The 18,496-nt window shown below is 45.6% G+C and overlaps 1 protein-coding gene across 2 annotated transcripts in view; it reads right to left on the reverse strand.

The window, feature by feature from the left end:
- Pdcd11 (programmed cell death 11) overlaps nt 1–18,496 on the reverse strand; it is a 50,058-nt gene that overhangs the window by 23,325 nt on the left and 8,237 nt on the right. For both annotated transcript variants that reach the window (XM_045141722.1, XM_004659381.3), the window contains exons 6-18: nt 17,220–17,343; nt 14,658–14,839; nt 14,376–14,483; nt 11,391–11,597; nt 10,222–10,346; nt 9,983–10,043; nt 9,300–9,446; nt 7,746–7,997; nt 6,428–6,568; nt 5,579–5,773; nt 4,534–4,704; nt 2,958–3,177; nt 57–206 (exon numbers count right to left, since the gene is read on the reverse strand). In XM_045141722.1, the coding sequence (XP_044997657.1) occupies nt 57–206; nt 2,958–3,177; nt 4,534–4,704; nt 5,579–5,773; nt 6,428–6,568; nt 7,746–7,997; nt 9,300–9,446; nt 9,983–10,043; nt 10,222–10,346; nt 11,391–11,597; nt 14,376–14,483; nt 14,658–14,839; nt 17,220–17,343 (2,083 nt within the window). The remainder of the gene's footprint in view (nt 1–56; nt 207–2,957; nt 3,178–4,533; nt 4,705–5,578; nt 5,774–6,427; nt 6,569–7,745; nt 7,998–9,299; nt 9,447–9,982; nt 10,044–10,221; nt 10,347–11,390; nt 11,598–14,375; nt 14,484–14,657; nt 14,840–17,219; nt 17,344–18,496) is intronic.

The raw sequence follows: 18,496 nt of genomic DNA on the forward strand, positions 1-18,496 counted from the left end.
AGTTCTGGGCACAGGGTCTCCCAGCAACCCATGATGAGCAAAGCAGAGACACTCACCTTCCCGGTGGTACCTGCTGGCTCTCAAGACCAGGTCGGGCACTGGACCCCCACTGAACACCACAGAGCCATCTCCCAACACCTCCTTCACTGTGAGGTCAAGGACCATCCCTGGGGTCATCTCAGCCAGCGTCTGGATCAACACAGAGTCTGTCAAAGGCCCAAAGCAAAGGGATTATGGAGATGAAAGACATCCGAAACAGTTCTTTCCTCTGGAAGGATGCTGGCACCACAGCACAGTGGACACTCAAACAACCTAAAAGCTGAAGTCACTCATGTCTAGTTCATGTAGATCAGTGGAACAGAAGAGAGGACCCAGATGTAAGTCCAGGTAGCTATAGCCACCTGATATTCGATAGAAGTGTCAAAAATACTCATTGGAGAAAAGACAGCCTCTTCAGCAAATGGTGTTGGGAAAACTGGATATTTATCTGGAGAAAGATGAAAATAGATTCTTCTCTCTCTCTATGCACAAGAATTAAGTCTAAATGGATTAAAGACCTTAACATCAGACCTGAAACTGAAACTGCTTGAGGAAAAAGTAGAGGAAACCCTTCAATATATTGGTCTTGGCAAAGACTTTCTGAATACAACCCCAATTGCTCAGGCAATAAAACCACAGATTAATCATGGGACCTCATGAAATTACAAAGATTTTGCGCTGCAAAGGACACAGTGAAAAAAGCAAAGAGGCAACCTACAGGATGGGAAAAAAATCTTCACCAGCTATATATTTGATAGAGGATTAATATCTAGGATATACAAAGAACTCAAAATGTTAAATAATAAGGAATCAAACAAGCCAATCAAAAAATGGGCTATGGAGCTAAATAGAGCATTCTCAAAGGAAGAAATACGAATGGCATATAAGCATCTAAAAAGATGTTCTACATCACTAGTCATCAGAGAAATGCAGATTAAAACTACATTGAGATTCCATCTCACTCCTGTCAGATTGGCAACCATCATGAAAACAAATGATCATAAATGCTGGCAGGGATGTGGAAAAAGAGGAACCCTTCTACACTGCTGGTGGAAATGCAATCTGGTCCCGCCATTGTGGAAATCACTGTGGAGGTTCCTAAATCAGCTAGATTTATGACTCAGCTATTGCACTCCTATATCCTAAGGACTCATCTCATTTCCTTACAAGTACGTGCTCAACCATGTTTATTTCTGCTCAATTTCTAATAGCTGGGAAATGGAACCAGCCTAGATGTCCCTCAACTGATGAGTGGATAATGAAGATGTGGCACATTTATACAATGGAGTTCTACTCAGCAGTAAAGAAAAATGAAGTTATGAAATTTGCAGAAAAATGGATGGATCTGGAAAGGATTATACTAAGTGAGGTAACCCAGGCCCAGAAAGCCAAGCACCACATGTTCTCCCTCATATGTGGATCCTAGCTACAGATGATTGGGCTTCTGCATGAGAAAGAAAATACTTAGCAGAGGCCATAAGTTAAAAAGGAGATATAAAGGGAAGAGAAAGGAAGGGAGAGGGTACTTAATAGGTTGATATTGTATATATGTAAGTACAATGATTGAGATGGGGAGGTAATATGATGAAGAATGGAATTTCAAATGGGAAAGTGCCAGGGGGAAGTATTACCATGGGATATTTTTTATAATTATGGAAAATATTAATAAAAATTGTGAAAATAAAAAAAATAAGTAAATAAAAAAATGTCTAGTGCCCATGAAGGTTTTTGTCACAGACATCAGCACCTATGCCCCTTACAAATCCTACCTGGCCATAAACTATGAAATTACACAATAAGTCAAGAACACAGGCATTCCTTTGGTTTCTAAATTTTCACTTTTCCCTCTGAGAACCAGCAATCCTGCACAATGGTTCAGGGTCTAAGAGGGACAGAATAACCCCTCATGAAGTCCAACAGGTTCTATGTGATCATCCATTCACATCTGCTGAATAAAGGAATGAACAGTGATGACATTGATGAATTCACAATACAAGCCCAATACCAGAGTGAAGGGAAATTCAGATTCTGAGCTGGCGGGGAGACAAGCGTATTTCTGGGCTGCTTATAATGATCTTCGTCTTCATCTGGGTGGCAAAGAGAGGTGATGACTTTATAAACATTTATTGGACTAACCACTTAATGATTTCTTTCTTTCTTTCTTTTTTTTCTTTTTTTTTTTTTTTTTGGTTTTTCGAGGTAGGGTCTCGCTCTAGTCCAGGCTGACCACCTGGAATTCACTATGGAGTCTCAGGGTGGCCTCAAACTCATGGCGATCCTCCTACCTCTGCCTCCCAAGTGCTGGGATTAAAGGTGTGCGCCACCACGCCCAGCCTACTTAACGATTTCTTGATTTAACTTACATTTAAAAAAAGTTCAACACCGGGCATGGTGGCGCACGCATTTAATCCCAGCACTTGGGAGGCAGAGGTAGAAGGATCGCCGTGAGTTCAAGGCCACCCTGAGACTACAGAGTTAATTCCAGGTCAGCCTGGACCAGAGTGAGACCCTACCTCAAAAAAAAACAAACAAACAAAAAAAAAAGTTCAAGCTGGGGATGCAGCTCAGCATGCTCAAGGTTCTGGGATCAGTCACCAGTACAGGAGAAGAAAGACAGAGGAAAGAAGAAAGGAGAAAGGAAAACGAAGAGAGAAGGCTTGCCAAGCCAGATGCAATGACATGCACCTATAGTCCTGTCTGGTGGGGCAGCCAAGGCTTGAGGATCGCTTAGGCTCAGAGGCCACAGCCAGACTAAGCAACATAAAGAGACCCACCCATCACCCCACACCCTGCAAAAATTGCCAATTTTTGTTCCTAATTATGGAAAGCCCCACAACTCTTCCCACTAGGTGTGAGCACAGCACATGTACTCCCACTCCACCCTCATCTCTGCCTCCTGCCCCCAGACAGGGCCTCACCTCGGCTGCTCATGAGGCTCCGCACACCCTGCAGCTCTTCCAGGCACTGGCTCAGGAGGAGCAGGCTGGTGCTGGCCGAGGTGCCCAGATGGCAGTCGGACAGCCGCAGCGACAGCAGCATCCTCTGCTTCTCCTCGTCCACGTTGGTCACTTTTGCAACCACGGTCTGCCCCTCAACAAAGTGGTCACTTGGGGTGGTCACAAACTTGTCACTCATGATCTGAAGAGATGGCAGAAAACAGGGAAAGGAGAGGAAGTCACTTTCAAGACAGACTATTTAATGTGCCCAGATACAGGGTGAGGGGGAAGAGAGAAAGGGGATCCGTGTAGCTCTACCTTGCCATGTCCAAGCACAGCTCTACTCTCCCTTCCTAAGACACAGGAGACACTCTGGCTGCCCACCTCAGCTGAGAAGGCACACTGGGCAAGCCAGAAAGAACAGAGCTGCCCTAACACCCAACAGCAATCCTCTGCTGTCTCTATGCTGGTTTCTGAGATCCTACCACATGCTCCCACTTGAAAGTTTTCTGTAGGAGATGCTACCTTACAAAATATCAGGAAGCTAGTCCAATGGAGAAGGAAAAAAAAAATTAGTCGAGCGTGGTGGCGCACGCCTTTAATCCCAGCACCCGGGAGGCAGAGGTGGGAGGATTGCTGTGAGTTTGAGGCTACCCTGGGACTCCATAGCAAATTCCAGGTCAGCCTGGGCTAGAGTGAGACCCTACCTCGAAAAAAAAAATATATATATATATACATATATATATATATGTATATATATATATATATATATATGAATGATCTGTGATAGGAATTAGCTCTACCTTTGCCTTAGTGTTGTTTTCCACTAAGTGGTCTATGTCTCTCTATCTCTAGGACTCAGTTTATTCAGCAGGCACAGGGGGGCTTCACCTAAGAGACTGCTAAGGTCTTTTCCCACCTGAAAAGCTTATACTTCAATGGCATGGAGGAAAGAATAATAATTTCAAGGACATTCCAGGGCCTACACATCTTAAAAAACAGGAGACCTTGCCGGGTGTGATGGTACACACCTTTAACCCCAGCATTCGGGAGGCAGTGGTAGGAGGATCGTTGTGAATTTAAGACCACCCCAAGACTACATAGCAAGTTCCAGATCATCCTGGGCTAGAGTGAGACCCTACCTTGAAAAAACAAAAACAAAACACAAAACAACCAGGAGACCCCAAAACTTATGGGCTAGTACTACCAGATGGGCTACCAAGAAAAATCCACTTCTAGTCTAAATATACGGACTATGAACACAAGTTTAGTCCTCCTTACAGTGGAAACTAAAAAGTCTTCAAGGCCACTATCACCTGCCCAGTACAGCTGTGTGAAGGAGACCAGAGGCTGATCTCTCCAGGAGGCTACACAGCAGACAGGAGGAATATGACCTGAAAGTCAGCTCCACCTACCCTTCTGCCAGGGGCCTTCATGGCACACACACCGTAAGTGGTGTCCCTTGACCTCCTTCCAAGGATTAGTCTGTCGTTCCTTCTTACCCTAACACATCTATGAGCCAGCGATTCTCCTCCAAGGAAAGCAGAGCTGGACTTACAGCTTTGGGGGCCAGTCCGCTAAGACCGGAGGGGAACTGGACGAACACACCATAGTCCTTGATGTTCTTCACAAAACCAATGAGCAGCATTCCTGGCTGGATTTCTGAGAAGCTCTTGGGATCCTGGCCACCTTCTACTGTGGAGACCAAAGCAGGCTTCCTGCAAAGGAGCTAGTGGCACTTATTAAGGAATGTTCCAGAAAGAGCAGATGAAATGTCCATTTCTCCCATTTGCTTTTTCCACTCTGCCCTCTCTGCTACCATGAGTCTATGTATGCACAATTGCAGCAGCAGCAACAGCAGCAGCAGCAGTCAAGGCGTTGGGGGTGGGGGGGAGGTATGACAACAACTAAGTTTAATCTACTGAATTAGTGCCTCTGGGTGGGGCCACCCGCCAGGGGCTTCTGCTGCATAGTGACGTTGAGAAATTACTACCTGAATTAACTTCTCTCCAGATTATTCAAGGACAGTGAGGAGGGTACATCTTGGCCCATGGTCTGGCAGCGGATTAGCCAGTGCAGTCCCCTGCTAACCCCATCTTCACACCAAGGAATCCTATTTTACCTCCCCTGCCACTGGAAGGAAATTTTACACTCGATCCCGTGAGAGGCAGTATCCTCCAATAAAACACCCATAACGAGCACTCAAGGGACTATGTCTGCATCCCAAGTGGGAGGAGGAAGAAAAATGGAAAGGTCAGCAGCTATGTGATTATTAGTTCCCACCCAAGGAGCAAACACTAGATGCCCAAGGCAGCCTGATGTTCCCCAGAGCTGCACCTCCTCTCCAGCCTCTGGACTCATCTTCACTGAGAACTGTCCAGCGATGCCCTGACCACCAGCTGCTGGCAGAGCTTCTCAGGCTGCCCCTCCCTTCCAGGCCAAGGCTGGTCACTGGTTTGGTCTTAATGATGAAATCTGAGCTCCAATGATTTTTCCCCCCTGCTGGATTTTGAACCAAGAGTAGAGTCTAGTCCAGAATTCCCCATCCTAAGACTCCTGGCCTCCCACCTCCCACTGCTGGGGCAGACACTGGCCAAGGATACAACATGCTTCTCACTCTGACTCAGACACAGGACTCGGTGAAGGGTGTCGCCCGCCTGGAGCCAGTGATGCAGCAGCGGGCCATTGGCAACGTGGTCGGACAGATGAGGTGTGGGGAGGAAAGCAGGGATGTTGTGGGGCAGGACAGCCACCTGTAGCCCATCTTTGGTCTTCTCTATGACCTTCACATCTACCAGCTGCTCAGTAAAAGAAAGAAAAATTAGCACCTATCTTGGGCAAAGCACAACCTAGTCCAGAGAGCTAAGAAGTAGGCACCACGGATCACGGAGAGACCTGCAGCAGAGACACTTTCCTCCAGATCCCAACCTCTACCTGAAACTCACACAAGGGCTCATCTGGGGCTCCCACCACCCCTCGCCAGTCCCCCTGCTAGGTCCCAAAGCGAAAAAAGAACTTCAGGCTGCCCTTAATGACAAGAAAACCAAGCCAGGCATGGTGGCGCACACCTTTAATCCCAGCACTCGGAAGGCAGAGGAGGAGGATCACTGAGAGTTCGAAACCACCATGAGACTAAATAGTGAATTCCAGATCAGCCTAGGCCATGGTGAGACCCTACCTCGAAAAACCAAAAACCAAAAAAAAAAAAAAAAAACCAACCAGCAGCAACACTCAGCTGAGAAACTGCCCCATCACACAGCATTCCTTCCTGACAGCTGCCACTGGCTCTGGCATATAGGAAAGGACACACTTGAGACTACCAGCAGAATCTCTCGAGCTCCAGAAGTTTATGGAGCTCCCTGTCTTTTCCCTCCATGGGCTCTAAAATCACATGTCCAATACCTGCTTACAAGTGGCAAGACACAATAACTCATCTGGAGAATTCCAGGTACCTGCCCAATGTTAACGACTCTTCCTTTCTTCTGAGTATGTCCAATACTCTCATTCTGTGGCTCTGGATCATTCAATAGCCTGAAGGATAGCAGCATCCTCTCTTTGGATGGTTCACAGTTGAGCACCGTCACCTTCACCACCTGGTGAGAAACCACACATGTCTGGCCACCTCCTACAGCAGTAGGCCTTCAGGTCCTGGAGCATGGTACCTTCTGCCAGCACTGCAGGAACTTGGGGTGATCTACCTCGATGCCAGATCAAATCAGAGGGCAGGAGAAGATATACACAGTAACTACGTGGAAGCTCCTTAAGCCAGCCTTTTGAATAGAAGGAAGGTGTAGGAACTTTTTCAGTACAACCACAGGTTTTAAAGCAGTATTTAATGGCTGGAGAGATGGTTTAGCAGTTCAGGTACTTGCTTGCATAGCCTAAAGTCCCAGATTCAATTCCCCAATGCCCATGTTAAGGCTGGATGAGGAGAAGCACACACACCTGGAGTTCCACATGGTTGAAGGCCCTTTCTTTCACTCTGTTTCTGACTCTATCTCTCTCTCTCTCTGCTTACCAATAAATAAACAGCCGGGCATGGTCACGCACGCCTTTAATCCCAGCACTCGGGAGGCAGAGGTAGGAGGATCACTGTGAGTTCGAGGCCTCCCTGACACTACATAGTGAATTCCAGGTCAACCTGAGCTAGAGCAAGGCCCTACCTCGAAAATCAAAAAACAAACAAATAATTTCTTTTTAAAAAGAAATGGTTGAATCAGACTCAAACTTCCTAGTTTTATGGCACTGCTCCTATGGTGACACTGGCCTTAGGACACTTGCTGCAGGCAAGCGCTTAACTGCTGAGCCGTCTCTCCAGCCCCCTTCAGGACAATTTGTGATGTGAAGAACACTCCTTCATTCGGGGGTCTGGGTCCAACAGATTCTGGGGAGGACTTCTGTGTTCTGTCCCCCTTCTCCACTTAGTCAGCTCAGGCCCACCACACGCTCGGGCAGAAGGTAGAGCGGCGCTCTCTTCACCTTTTGAAAAGGCAGATCTCCTACTTACAACTTCTCCAGGACCCTGTTTAGGGGCTAGAAAGTGCCTCAGCTGGGGGCATTATTTGTGAAGGCTGTGGAACCCTCAGGTGGAACCTTGGTGGAAGAAAATGACCAGGGGGGCAGGCCTTGAGGTTTTATGACCTGACCCTCCTTCCTGACTGTGGGTGCAATGAGACCGACTGGGACTAAAAGCAGAACTAAGTCTTAAGCTGTTTTCTGCGTGGTGTGGGTCACAACTACGAGTGAAGAAACTGATACAGGAAGGGTCACCTGGCCAGTGTAGAAGACCTTCTCCGGGTCAGGGATGTATTGGGCACTGAGCTCATGCCTGGGCACCAGCCCCTGAACATCGTTGTAGAACTTCACAATGCAGCCATAGTCCTTGACCTTGACGATGACACCGTGTGTCTGCAGGCCAGCCTTGGCATCATCATAGCAGGTAATGGCAGGTAGTTTGGAAGTGACCAGGGTGTTCTTTAGGGTCATTACTAGCTTCTTGGCCTCAGGGTCACAAAGCAAAACCTAGTAGAAAGATAGCAGCCATCACTAACTTACCTGTTACCAAAACAGCCACTGCACTGGTCCCTGCCACGACCTGAAAAGTCATGGATCCTTCTCCAAGAACCCATATCTCTTTTTCCTCTCTAACAGATCAGCTGTAGATCTCCCTTGCTTCCTTTCTTCCTTCAGGACGACCCTGAACTATAAACTATACACCGACCATATGACCATAAACCACAGCCACACAGCCGTGTCATTCCTTCACAGCATTACAGCACACCATCACCCAGCAGGCTGCTGTTACTTACTCCTACCCTGGGGCCCAGCTCCTGCCCAGTGGGCTTTGCACTGCTGTGATGGGATGGATGGCACACAACCTGCCACCTCGGTAGTACGAGCCAAGACTAAGCTATCCAATCACCTCGAGGACAAACTTCGGTTCTTATCACTTGACCTCACTTTGTGCATTATATGTTACTCTTCATATCACTAGCAGCTTCTCTTGGAACTCAAGCATTTGCAACAAGTTTGTTGTGCTTCTGTAGCTTTGTCTACAGCACATCCCCTGCTCTTTACAACCTTCCAAAGCCTACCAAGACGAAGTCCCACAATCCAGGAGGCACTATTATACATAGAGGGCTACGTTGAAGGCATTTACTAGCTGTGGGACTATGAAGAAAATACTTAGCTCTCCTAAGCTTTAATTTCCCCACCTGCAAAATGAAGACCATCTAAGTACTTTTTATAGTGTGGATATAATGTGTGCATGAAGTCTGCTTTTTATCTGGCACAGACTATATGGTGCCTGGTAGTATTTACTGGTAATAGCCATGATTCTGCAGCTCCATCTCCCCTCCCCTCCCTGTTCTCAGCCATAACCACAGCACATGGGTGCAGCATATAGCCTTATGTCTTGCTCTTTCTTTCTGTGTGGATATATAGGGATTACTATTATTTCTTTTCTGAGGTAGGGTCTCACTCTAGCTAAGGCTGACCTGGAATCCACCATGTAGTCTCAGGGTGGCCTCGAACTCACAGCGATCCTCCTATCTCTGCCTCCCAAGTGCAGGGATTAAGGCGTGTGCCACCATGGCTTGATATGAGTTATTTTTGTTTGGTTTATAATAGTTCAGACCTTTTAAATCTGCATGGATCTTTCAACTGACAATTACACTACACAGTTGTCAAGGACAGGGACAAGCTATTTTCTTCCCAATCGCAGGTGCAGTACTAGACAATGTGCACATGGTACACACTCACTTTATCTGACCACTGCTCTTTCCCACCCAGCCAAAACCCCAACACAGACTCCAGGAGGCTCACCCTGCACTTGACCTCATCTCCAGCGTGGTACTTCTTCTCGGGATTTTTCATGAGAACATCAGCCAGGTGCATGGGAGGGACCAGGCCTCTCATTTGCTCACCCACTTTCACCAGTATTCCAAATGGCTTTACAGTCAGCACTGTGCCCTAGGTGGTCAAAAAAACAAGATGCCACCATCAGAGCGTAGGAATGGCCTCCCCCATCGTGTACTGCAGAGCTGCCACACAGCTTGTGGTGGCACTTTCCTAAGCTAACTGTACCCACTCTAGATCTCCTGTGGTTAAGCACACACCTCTCCCTCCACCCACCCAGACTACAGGAGGGGATGATTCTTCTAAGGCTGGACTCTACCTACAAAGAGAAGCTGCTCGATTAGAGCTACATGTTGGAGAGGCCACTGGAACGAGCGTCTCTTTCCTATCACAGAACCAACTTTCTGTCTCAACAGCTGCTACCAAATCCCAAAGGCCAGAACATCAGCCTGTGTAGTGAGGTGGTGCTAGTAAGACAATATTTTGAAATCAGTTACAAGTTAACCAAAGGCAGAGAAATTTCAAAAGCAGAGGCAAGGAATGTGACTTTACATGTGTTAACATGAGGATTAATGAAGTGGCAGTTAACTTGAGAAATAAAGAATGCCTGGGGGTGGAGGAAGATCTAGGCGTCAGCTTGAGGTCCTTACCTTCACCACTGCCCCAATGTTGATGTCATGGTATCTAAGGAACTGAGCTTCAATGACAGATCTACAACAACAACAAAAATGCAAGATTACAATGGCTATGAGAGGATACTTAAAATTCAGGACCTCCACAATCAAAAGCTGCAGGAAGAAAACACTAGCCCAGCAAGGCCAGAGGAAAGTGAAAATGTTTAAAATGTATACATACAGCAGCAACCGCCACGCACGTTACTGGCACTTACCTCCGCAGAGACAGCAAGGCCAGCTCGTCCATCTGACTGTAGTCAATAATTCTACACTTGTGAGTGCTCCCTGGCGTGAAGGCCTCAGGATTGCAGCTTTTCTTAGAATCAGAGAGATGGCTGAGCTACAAAGTACCAAGTGATTGAAGATAAGATGGCAACCAGAGCTCTGAGGCAGTCAGGTTCAAAAGCATACCAAAATGACTCAACACATTTATCATCTACCATAAAATAGTACTATTTGAGGGGCTTGAGGGATGGCTTAGTAGTTAAGGCATATGCCTGCAAAGCCAAAGGACTCAGGTTCGATACCCCAGGGCCCACATTAGCCAGATGCACTAGGGGGTACATGTGTCTGGAGTTCGTTTGCAATGGTGGGAGGCCCTGATGTGCCCATTCTCTCTCTTTCCCCCTCTTTCTCTGTCAAATAAATAAATACAAATAGTACTATTTTATTAAAATAATTCTTCTCATTCTGTACCTTTACAGAATCTCAGAGCACAGTCTATATCACAGGTCAGTAAACGACATTCATGAACCAGGGACTCTACTTATGAATAAAAAAGTTACTGGAATGTAGTCACATATGTTCAGTTATATACTGCATATGGCTGCTCTAATGGTGGAACAGAGCTGAGGAGACACACAGACCACATGACCAGCAAGCCTAAAATATTCTCCACCGACCTCATCTAGAAAATCTTTGCTGAGTCCTGGTCGAGATCCTAACCCATTCCTGTTCTTACCACTTGCCAGGTACCACATACTGGTTCTAAGGTACTAGCTCTAAAGTAGTAAGCTGACATTGTTCTGACCCCTGTGAATTATCTTCCACACTTGGGAATATCTAAGAACAAGAAAACTACTATCAAGGAAGGATGGAAGCAGACAAGAACTCATTTGTCCAAAGTCCTTCTAGGGATGAGATTCGTGGCCAAACAAAAAAGCCATCTTAGGGGCTGGAGAGATGGCTCAGCAGTTAAGGCACTTGGCTACAAAGCCTAACGACCCAGATTCTGTTCCCCCGTACCCACATAAAGCCAGATGCACATAGTGAAGCACACATCTGGAGTTCTTTTGCAGTGGCTAGAGGCCCTGATGTGCTCGTTCTCATTCTTTCTCTCTGCTTACAAGTAAATATATAAATAATAATAACAATGCCTCCTTACCCGGACATAGGCCAGGGCCCCATCCTTAAGCCTGAAGGTGACCCCAGCATTTCTGAAAAATCCCTGGACAGGAACATCATCCAGCACAGCCCCCAGATGCTGGCACGATAACCGGGTGAGCGGGTGCCCGGGCTGTAGGAAAACGGGGCGCAGGCTCAAGCGCACAGCTCTGGTGCGAGGATGGATACAGAGGACACAGGCTCTCACCTAGACAAAAGACAGGGCAGAATCAGAAGATATCCCACAAGACACAGCTGAGAGCAGAGCTTCTAAGGGTTAAAACTCTCCACGTAGGTACTAAAGTCAGCAGGAGGTACTAACCAAGCAATGTGTGGACTAATCAAATATGTCCCTGAGGGGCTGTGCTTGCTAAATCAAGGCTTACTCAACATCAAGAAAACATATAGGTCTGGAGGGATGGCTTAGTGGCTAAGGCATTTGCCTGCAAAGCCAAAGGACCCAGGCTTGATTCCCCAGGACCCACGTTAGCCAGATGCACAAGATGGCACATGAGTCTGGAGTTCGTTTGCAGTGGCTAGAGGCCCTGGCGCACCCATTCTCTCTCTCTCCCCCCCCCCTTTCTCTTTCTGTTGTCACTCTCAAATAAATAAAAATAAAAAGTATTTAAAAATAAAATCATTCAAGGATGAGAAAAATCCTAAATAGCATAAATATGTGGTCTTAGTGCACATATGTCCAAGTTCATAAAAATATCTGACTATTTAGGGCAGGAGAGATGGCTTAGCAGTTAAGTGCTTGCCTGTGAAGCCTAAGAACCCCGGTTCGAGGCTCGATTCCCCAGGACCCACATTAGCCAGATGCACAAGGGGGCACACACGCCTGGAGTTCGTTTGCAGTGGCTTGGAAGCCCTGGCGTGCCCATTCTCTCTCTCACTCTCTCTCTCTCTGTTGCTCTCAAATAAATAAAAATAAACAACAAAAAATTGTTTTTTTAATTCTGACTATTTAAATAATTACACTCAGGGTAGCTGGGTGTGGTGGCACACACCTTTGATCCCAGCACTTGGGGAGGCAGAGGTAGGAGGATTACTGTGAGTTCAAGGCTACCCTGAGACTACATAGTTTCCAGTTCAGCCTGGGCTACAGTGAAACCCTACCTCAAAAAACAAACAAAAACAAAAAACCCACTCAGGGTTAAAAATCACTATTAACACCTGATTACATAAATTTCCTGTATTTTATCTAGGTGCATTTCATTTGTTTGGTTTCAGCTTTTTTTGTTGTGTTTCGTCTTGATTTGTTGAGGTAGGATCTCACTGTAGCTCATGCTGTCCTGGAATTCACTATGTAGTCTCAGGGTGGCCTCGAACTCACGGCAATCCTCCTACCTCTGTCTCCTGTGTGCTGGGATTAAAGGTGTGCGCCACCACACCCGGCTCTGGCTTTTTAAGACAGGGTCTCAAGTAACCCAGGCTGGCCTTGAACTCACTATGTAGGTGAAGATGACATTGAACTTCTGATCCTCTTGCCTCCACATCCTGAGTGCTGGAATTACATATATATGTTACCATGGCAGGTTTTATTTGGTGCTAAGGACTGAATCCAGGGCCTCAAGTGTGCTAGGGTAAGCATGCTACCAACTGAGCTACATTAGGCCCTTTAAATCAGATCTGTACTACTTATAGAATCATAGGTTTTTGGAGCTGGAGAGATGACTCAGTGGTTAAAGGGACTTGTTTACAAAGCCTAATAGCCTGGGTTCAATTCCCCAGTACCCATGTAAAGCCAAATGCACAAAGTGACACATGCATCTAAACTTCATTTGCAATGGCAAGAGGCCCTTGTTTGCCTAATCATTCACTCTCTTTGTTGCAAATATTAAAATATTTAAAAAAAAAATCAAGCTGGGCATGGTGGTACATGACTTTAATCCCATCACTTCAGAGGCAGAAGTAGAAGGATCAGCATGAGTTCAGGGCCAGCCTGTGATTACATAGTGAATTCCAGGTCATCCTGGGTTAGAATGAGACCAACCTTGGGAAAAAAAAATATAATCAAAGGATTTTTGTTTTTGTTTTTTGGTGGAGGGGAGTGTTGAGGACTGAACCCGGGGTCTCAAAATGCAAGATAGGGCTGGAGGGATGGCTTAGCAGGTAAGGCATTTGCCTACAAAGCCAAAGGACCCAGGTTCAATTCACCAACACCCACATTAGCCAGATGCACAAGGTGGTACATGTGTCTGGAGTTCGTTTTCAGTGGCTGGAGGCCCTGGCTCACCCATTCTCTCTTTCTCTCTCCCTCTGTCAAATAAATAAATATATTTTTTAAAAAAAGAATGCAAGATAAATATGGTCTATGGCCATATCACCCAGTACATGCACAATCTGGGCCCTGTTAGTACTTGGACAGGAGAATGCAAGATAAATGCTCTGACATGAAGTACACCTCTAGACTCCATACACATTTTAGGGTGAGAGGTTTCTAGACTGCCCTTGAATTTGTGGCAGTCTTTCTCCTTCTTAAATACTGGGATAACAGGAATGAGCCATCACACCCAGCCCTTTTTTTTTTTAAGTAAGGTCTCAGACCAGCCCAGGCTAACCTGGAATTCACTTTGTAGTCTCAGGGTGGCCTCAAACTCATGGCGATCCTCCTACTCTGCCTCCCGAGTGTTGGGATTAAAGGTGTGCACCACCATGCCCGGCTCCTTAGGTTTGTTTTTTTTTTTTAAAGTGTGACTTCTTTTCTATTTAAACACATCTTATTCTCCTATTTTGTTTTTCAGACACTTTAGATATGAAGTAACAAGTAAAAGCTGCCTGTAAACCTGCTCCACCTCTACTCTCAGCCCAACCACTGCTGGTTTCTCATGCTCCTCCCTAAATACTGTCACCACCCCCTTCATGTCTCTGCACACCCACACACATGCAGTTCTAGAACCCATCCTGATGCTAGTCGGGCCACTGGAGAGCTGACTGAGACACAGTTGGAAATGAGGAAAAGACATATGTTGACATTTCTTACGGTTTGGTTTGGGGAGTATGTCCCAATTTTCTTGGGCTCCAGGTGCATGAAGTCAACCAGGCCCGTGAAGAATGTGAGGAAGTTTAACTTCAGCCCAAACGGAGTCACCTAGAAATAACCAGAACAAGTTATGAGAAGTGTTTCTCTGGTATGACCTGAAACATGAGACGCTATTCCCAGCAAGCTCTTAATGCCACAAGACCCATGATTATCATGCATCTTTCCACCCCGGCTTTATTAACAACTACACTTTACAAGAGAGCAGAACAGCGAATGACTGACCTTTTGCACCTGGGCTTTCACCACCAGCCCAGGTAGCAAGTTATTAAGGGTCCAGCTTTGATCTTCAGTTGCAAAGGCAGAAGAAATGTCTGAATGGCCTGCAGACAGACTAACAACTGCTCCATTGCTTTTCACCTCTTCAACAAGACACGTCAGGTACTGGCCAACCTTCAGTTTAGCTCCTGTAAGGCCGGCCCAAGCCCCCAAAAGGAAAAAAATACCCCTGTGAGAAGGACCTTTAGCCATGGGCCCAAGCAACACTAAAAAGATCAATGGTTCACCTACCCAATTTGCATCTACACTCCCATATTCCCAAGCCCTACAGGACCAGCTACAAGAAGGCAATGAAGTCACCCTAACTGAACTAGAATTCAACTATATTCACCAATGTGAAAATATGAACAAGCCCTAGTAGTGCTGGTTCAGAGGTCCTGGGGGCCCAAATTCAGAAGGATCTTCAAGTCAGGAAATTCTTCACCTCCCATTTTCTCTTTCCTATCAGCTTGGATTATCCACTGGTTTTTTTAATTATTATTACTAGCTTTGCGCTCAGTGACTACAGTCAAGTTGGTACCATTGTTAGCTTCCTATCTATCCTCCCCCCTCCTCAGGGACCACTGATATTTTAAAAAAATATTTTTACAGCTGGGCGTGGTGGCGCACTCGGCAGGCAGAGGTAGGAGAATTGCCGTGAGTTCGAGGTCACCCGGGGAGACTACCTAGTGAATTCCAGTGAGACCCTACCTCAAAATACCAAAAAAAGCTGTATGTATATATATGTATACACACACACACGCGCGCGCACACGTATATACACATGTATATACATGTATATATGTACATACATATATGTGTGTGTATATATACATATACATATGTGTGTGTGTGTATATATATATATATATATATATATATATATATATATACATATATGTTTCCATATTTATTTATTTATTTGTAGGCACAGAGAAATAGAAGAGAGACAGACAGAAAGAATGAGCACATCAGGGCCTCCAGCCACTGCAAATGGAACTCCAGATGCATACACCACTTTATGCATCTGGATTTTTGTGGGAACTAGGGAATCAAATTTGTTAGATTTTGCAGGCAAGTGAGTGCCTTAACCACTGACCAATCTCTCCAGCTCCTAGCCAATGATTTTTTCCAAAACCAAGCAACCTTAGGGTTACCATTTTGTCATGCTCCTTACTAAAATGACGTTTAAAATAAGCCCACATGCGTGACCTCACTCTCCTGCATCAGCCCCTCCTCCCCACCTGGTACGTCCACGGCGACCTCGCCTGTGTAGCAAGCAGAGATGCTTCTGTACTGGATGAGAGCTGAGGACAGAGTGCCAGCACTCCTCGGAGGGATGCCCCCGGTGACCACTTGGCAGTCGGTTACTGTAAAGGTTCCTGCTGCCCATGAAGTCACGACGACCTAATTGTTGGCGCCAATGAGCTGTTTTCTGTGCTCTGTTTCTCTCCTGCTTCCTTCTAGTTGTTTGTCAAAGAACAGCTAGTTTCTACGCTACACTTACTATTAATCTTGCATGCAATCAGAGTACAAAAAACAATTTGAGTATTGAATGTGCCCCTCCTATGATTAGGGCAATGGAGGAAATGTATAACTCTACTAGGAATAAAAAATTAACTCTAAAACAGTTTTTAGATGGTATAGAGTAGAAACAGCTTAAGATGTTTTAGAACAATACTGATCCTGAGAAAGTGAAAGTAGAAATGTTAATCGGTAATGTTCATTAGAAGCATGACAGTTCTACAGATAAGGAGTTGTAAAACTTAGGCATTCCCACCAGGAAACTTCCTGGGGGGTATGTTCAGTACTTGATCAAGGGCTGATAGTAGACTCCCAGAGCTGGGAACTACCTAGATCCACTCCCCTATGAGGGAGGATATGATAAATTCGGTAATAGATGAATAAATTATAAAGGAAAAAGGAGGCTATGGCATTCTCTTCCATTTATGAAATGCTTAGCAAAGACACGTAAGCCTTGGTGCTTATACTCTAGACAAGTAAGAAAAGAATTCCTGGAAAACATTAAACCAGCCTTAAAATATTGGTGGTCTTTTGGATAAAAACACTTTTATAATGAATATGAAGATTATATAAATAATCTAATAAGTGGAAAGAGATGACTCTCTGCTCGGTTTATAAAAAATAAATAACCTATTGTTCACCTTACATCCCTTACCCCAAGCTTCTATTCATGTAAAGCTGTGGTCAATGATACAAGGCGTCCTTCTTAAAAAATGGGTACATTCCTGCCTAATAAATATTACATGTATGCTTACAATAGAACAATACTTAAGATTGTTTAGATTAATGATTTCTGAGATCACTTGTTGGCTTGCTAAGTTTCCCTGTTCAATCTGTATAAAACCTTCATGAAACCTTCAATAAATTACAGCAGCATATTCAACTTAGGTCTGTCTGTCATTTCCTCGCCGAATCCCGAGTTCTCCTTGAGCCTTCGCCCTTGTTCTCCCTCGGTCCTGATCTCCCCGAGAGTCAGTCCGCGGCACCCGCCTCAACTGTTCTCACCTCTGTTCTTCTGTCGGATGCCCTCCTGGGCTTTCTGCACTGGCAGAAAAGCTCGGGTCCCGCCAATGCCAATGTCCACTAGGTAACCATGATCTTCAAGGCTTGACACGGTACCTGTCAGCAGCTGAGAGAAGAGAAAGCATCCCCAAAGTTTCAAGTCCAAGTAGTGGGCACACAATAAACATGCACTTCCAAGCATGAACGTTACGAATGTTCGACACTCCCCCCTGCATTCACAGCCCCCTACTGCAGATAGAAGGAAAGACATCAACTTTCTCACATAATTTAAAGGTTCTTCTGGTTTCCAGATAGCAAAGAGGAGTACATAACTGAATACATAACTGAATTATGAAACTGCAGAGGAGTCTCTGCCTGGAGATATTTTTTTTCCTGGAGATTTTTTTTCCCCCGAGGTAGGATCTCATTGTAGCTCAGGCTGACTTGGAATTCACTACATAGTCTCAGGGTGGCTTCAAAGTCACAGCGATCCTCCTACCTTTGCCGCCCAAGTGCTGGGATTAAAGGCATGCGCCACCATGCCTGGCCCTCTTGGAGATATTTTTAAGGATAGGAAAGTCTTATGCTACAGAGAGGGATGAATTGCACAAGCCAGGAAAGACACATGCAGAGCCACAACTATCAAGAAACTCCAGAACTCTTTTGAGCTGCCATTGTCTTTTCTAAGCCCCTTCAAGAAAGAACAGTATATTAGCTGGATGTAGTGTGGCACACATCTTTAATCCCAGCGCTTGGGAGGCAGAGGTAGGAAGAGTGCCTTGAGACTACATAGTGAATTCCAGGTCAGCCTGGGCTAGAGCAAGACTCTGCCTTGAAAAATAAAAAAAATTAAAAAAAAAAAAAAGAGTGTTGTGGTGGTTTGATTCAGGTGTCCCCCATAAACTTAGGTGCTCTGAATGTTAGGTTCCCAGCTGATGAGTATTTGGGAATTAATGCCTCCTGGAGGGAGTGTATTGTTGGGGGCAGGCTTATGGGTATAATAGCCAGTTTCCCCATGCCAGTGTTGGGCACACCCTCCTGTTGCTGTAGTTCACCTTATGTTGGCCAGGGGGTGATGTCCACCCTCTGCTCATGCCATCATTTTCCCCTGCCATCATGGAGCTTCCCCTTGAGCCTATAAGCCAAAATAAACCTCTTTTTCCCAGAAGCTGCTCTTGGTTGGGTGATTTCTACCAGCAATGCGAACTGGACTGCAACAAGTGTATTAAGAAAAGAATAGTATATTGCCAATCTCCTGTGCATTCCGTGGGCAACAGGAT

The sequence above is a fragment of the Jaculus jaculus genome, chromosome 1, assembly GCF_020740685.1.
Source record: "Jaculus jaculus isolate mJacJac1 chromosome 1, mJacJac1.mat.Y.cur, whole genome shotgun sequence".
Taxonomy (NCBI): Eukaryota; Metazoa; Chordata; class Mammalia; order Rodentia; family Dipodidae; genus Jaculus; species Jaculus jaculus.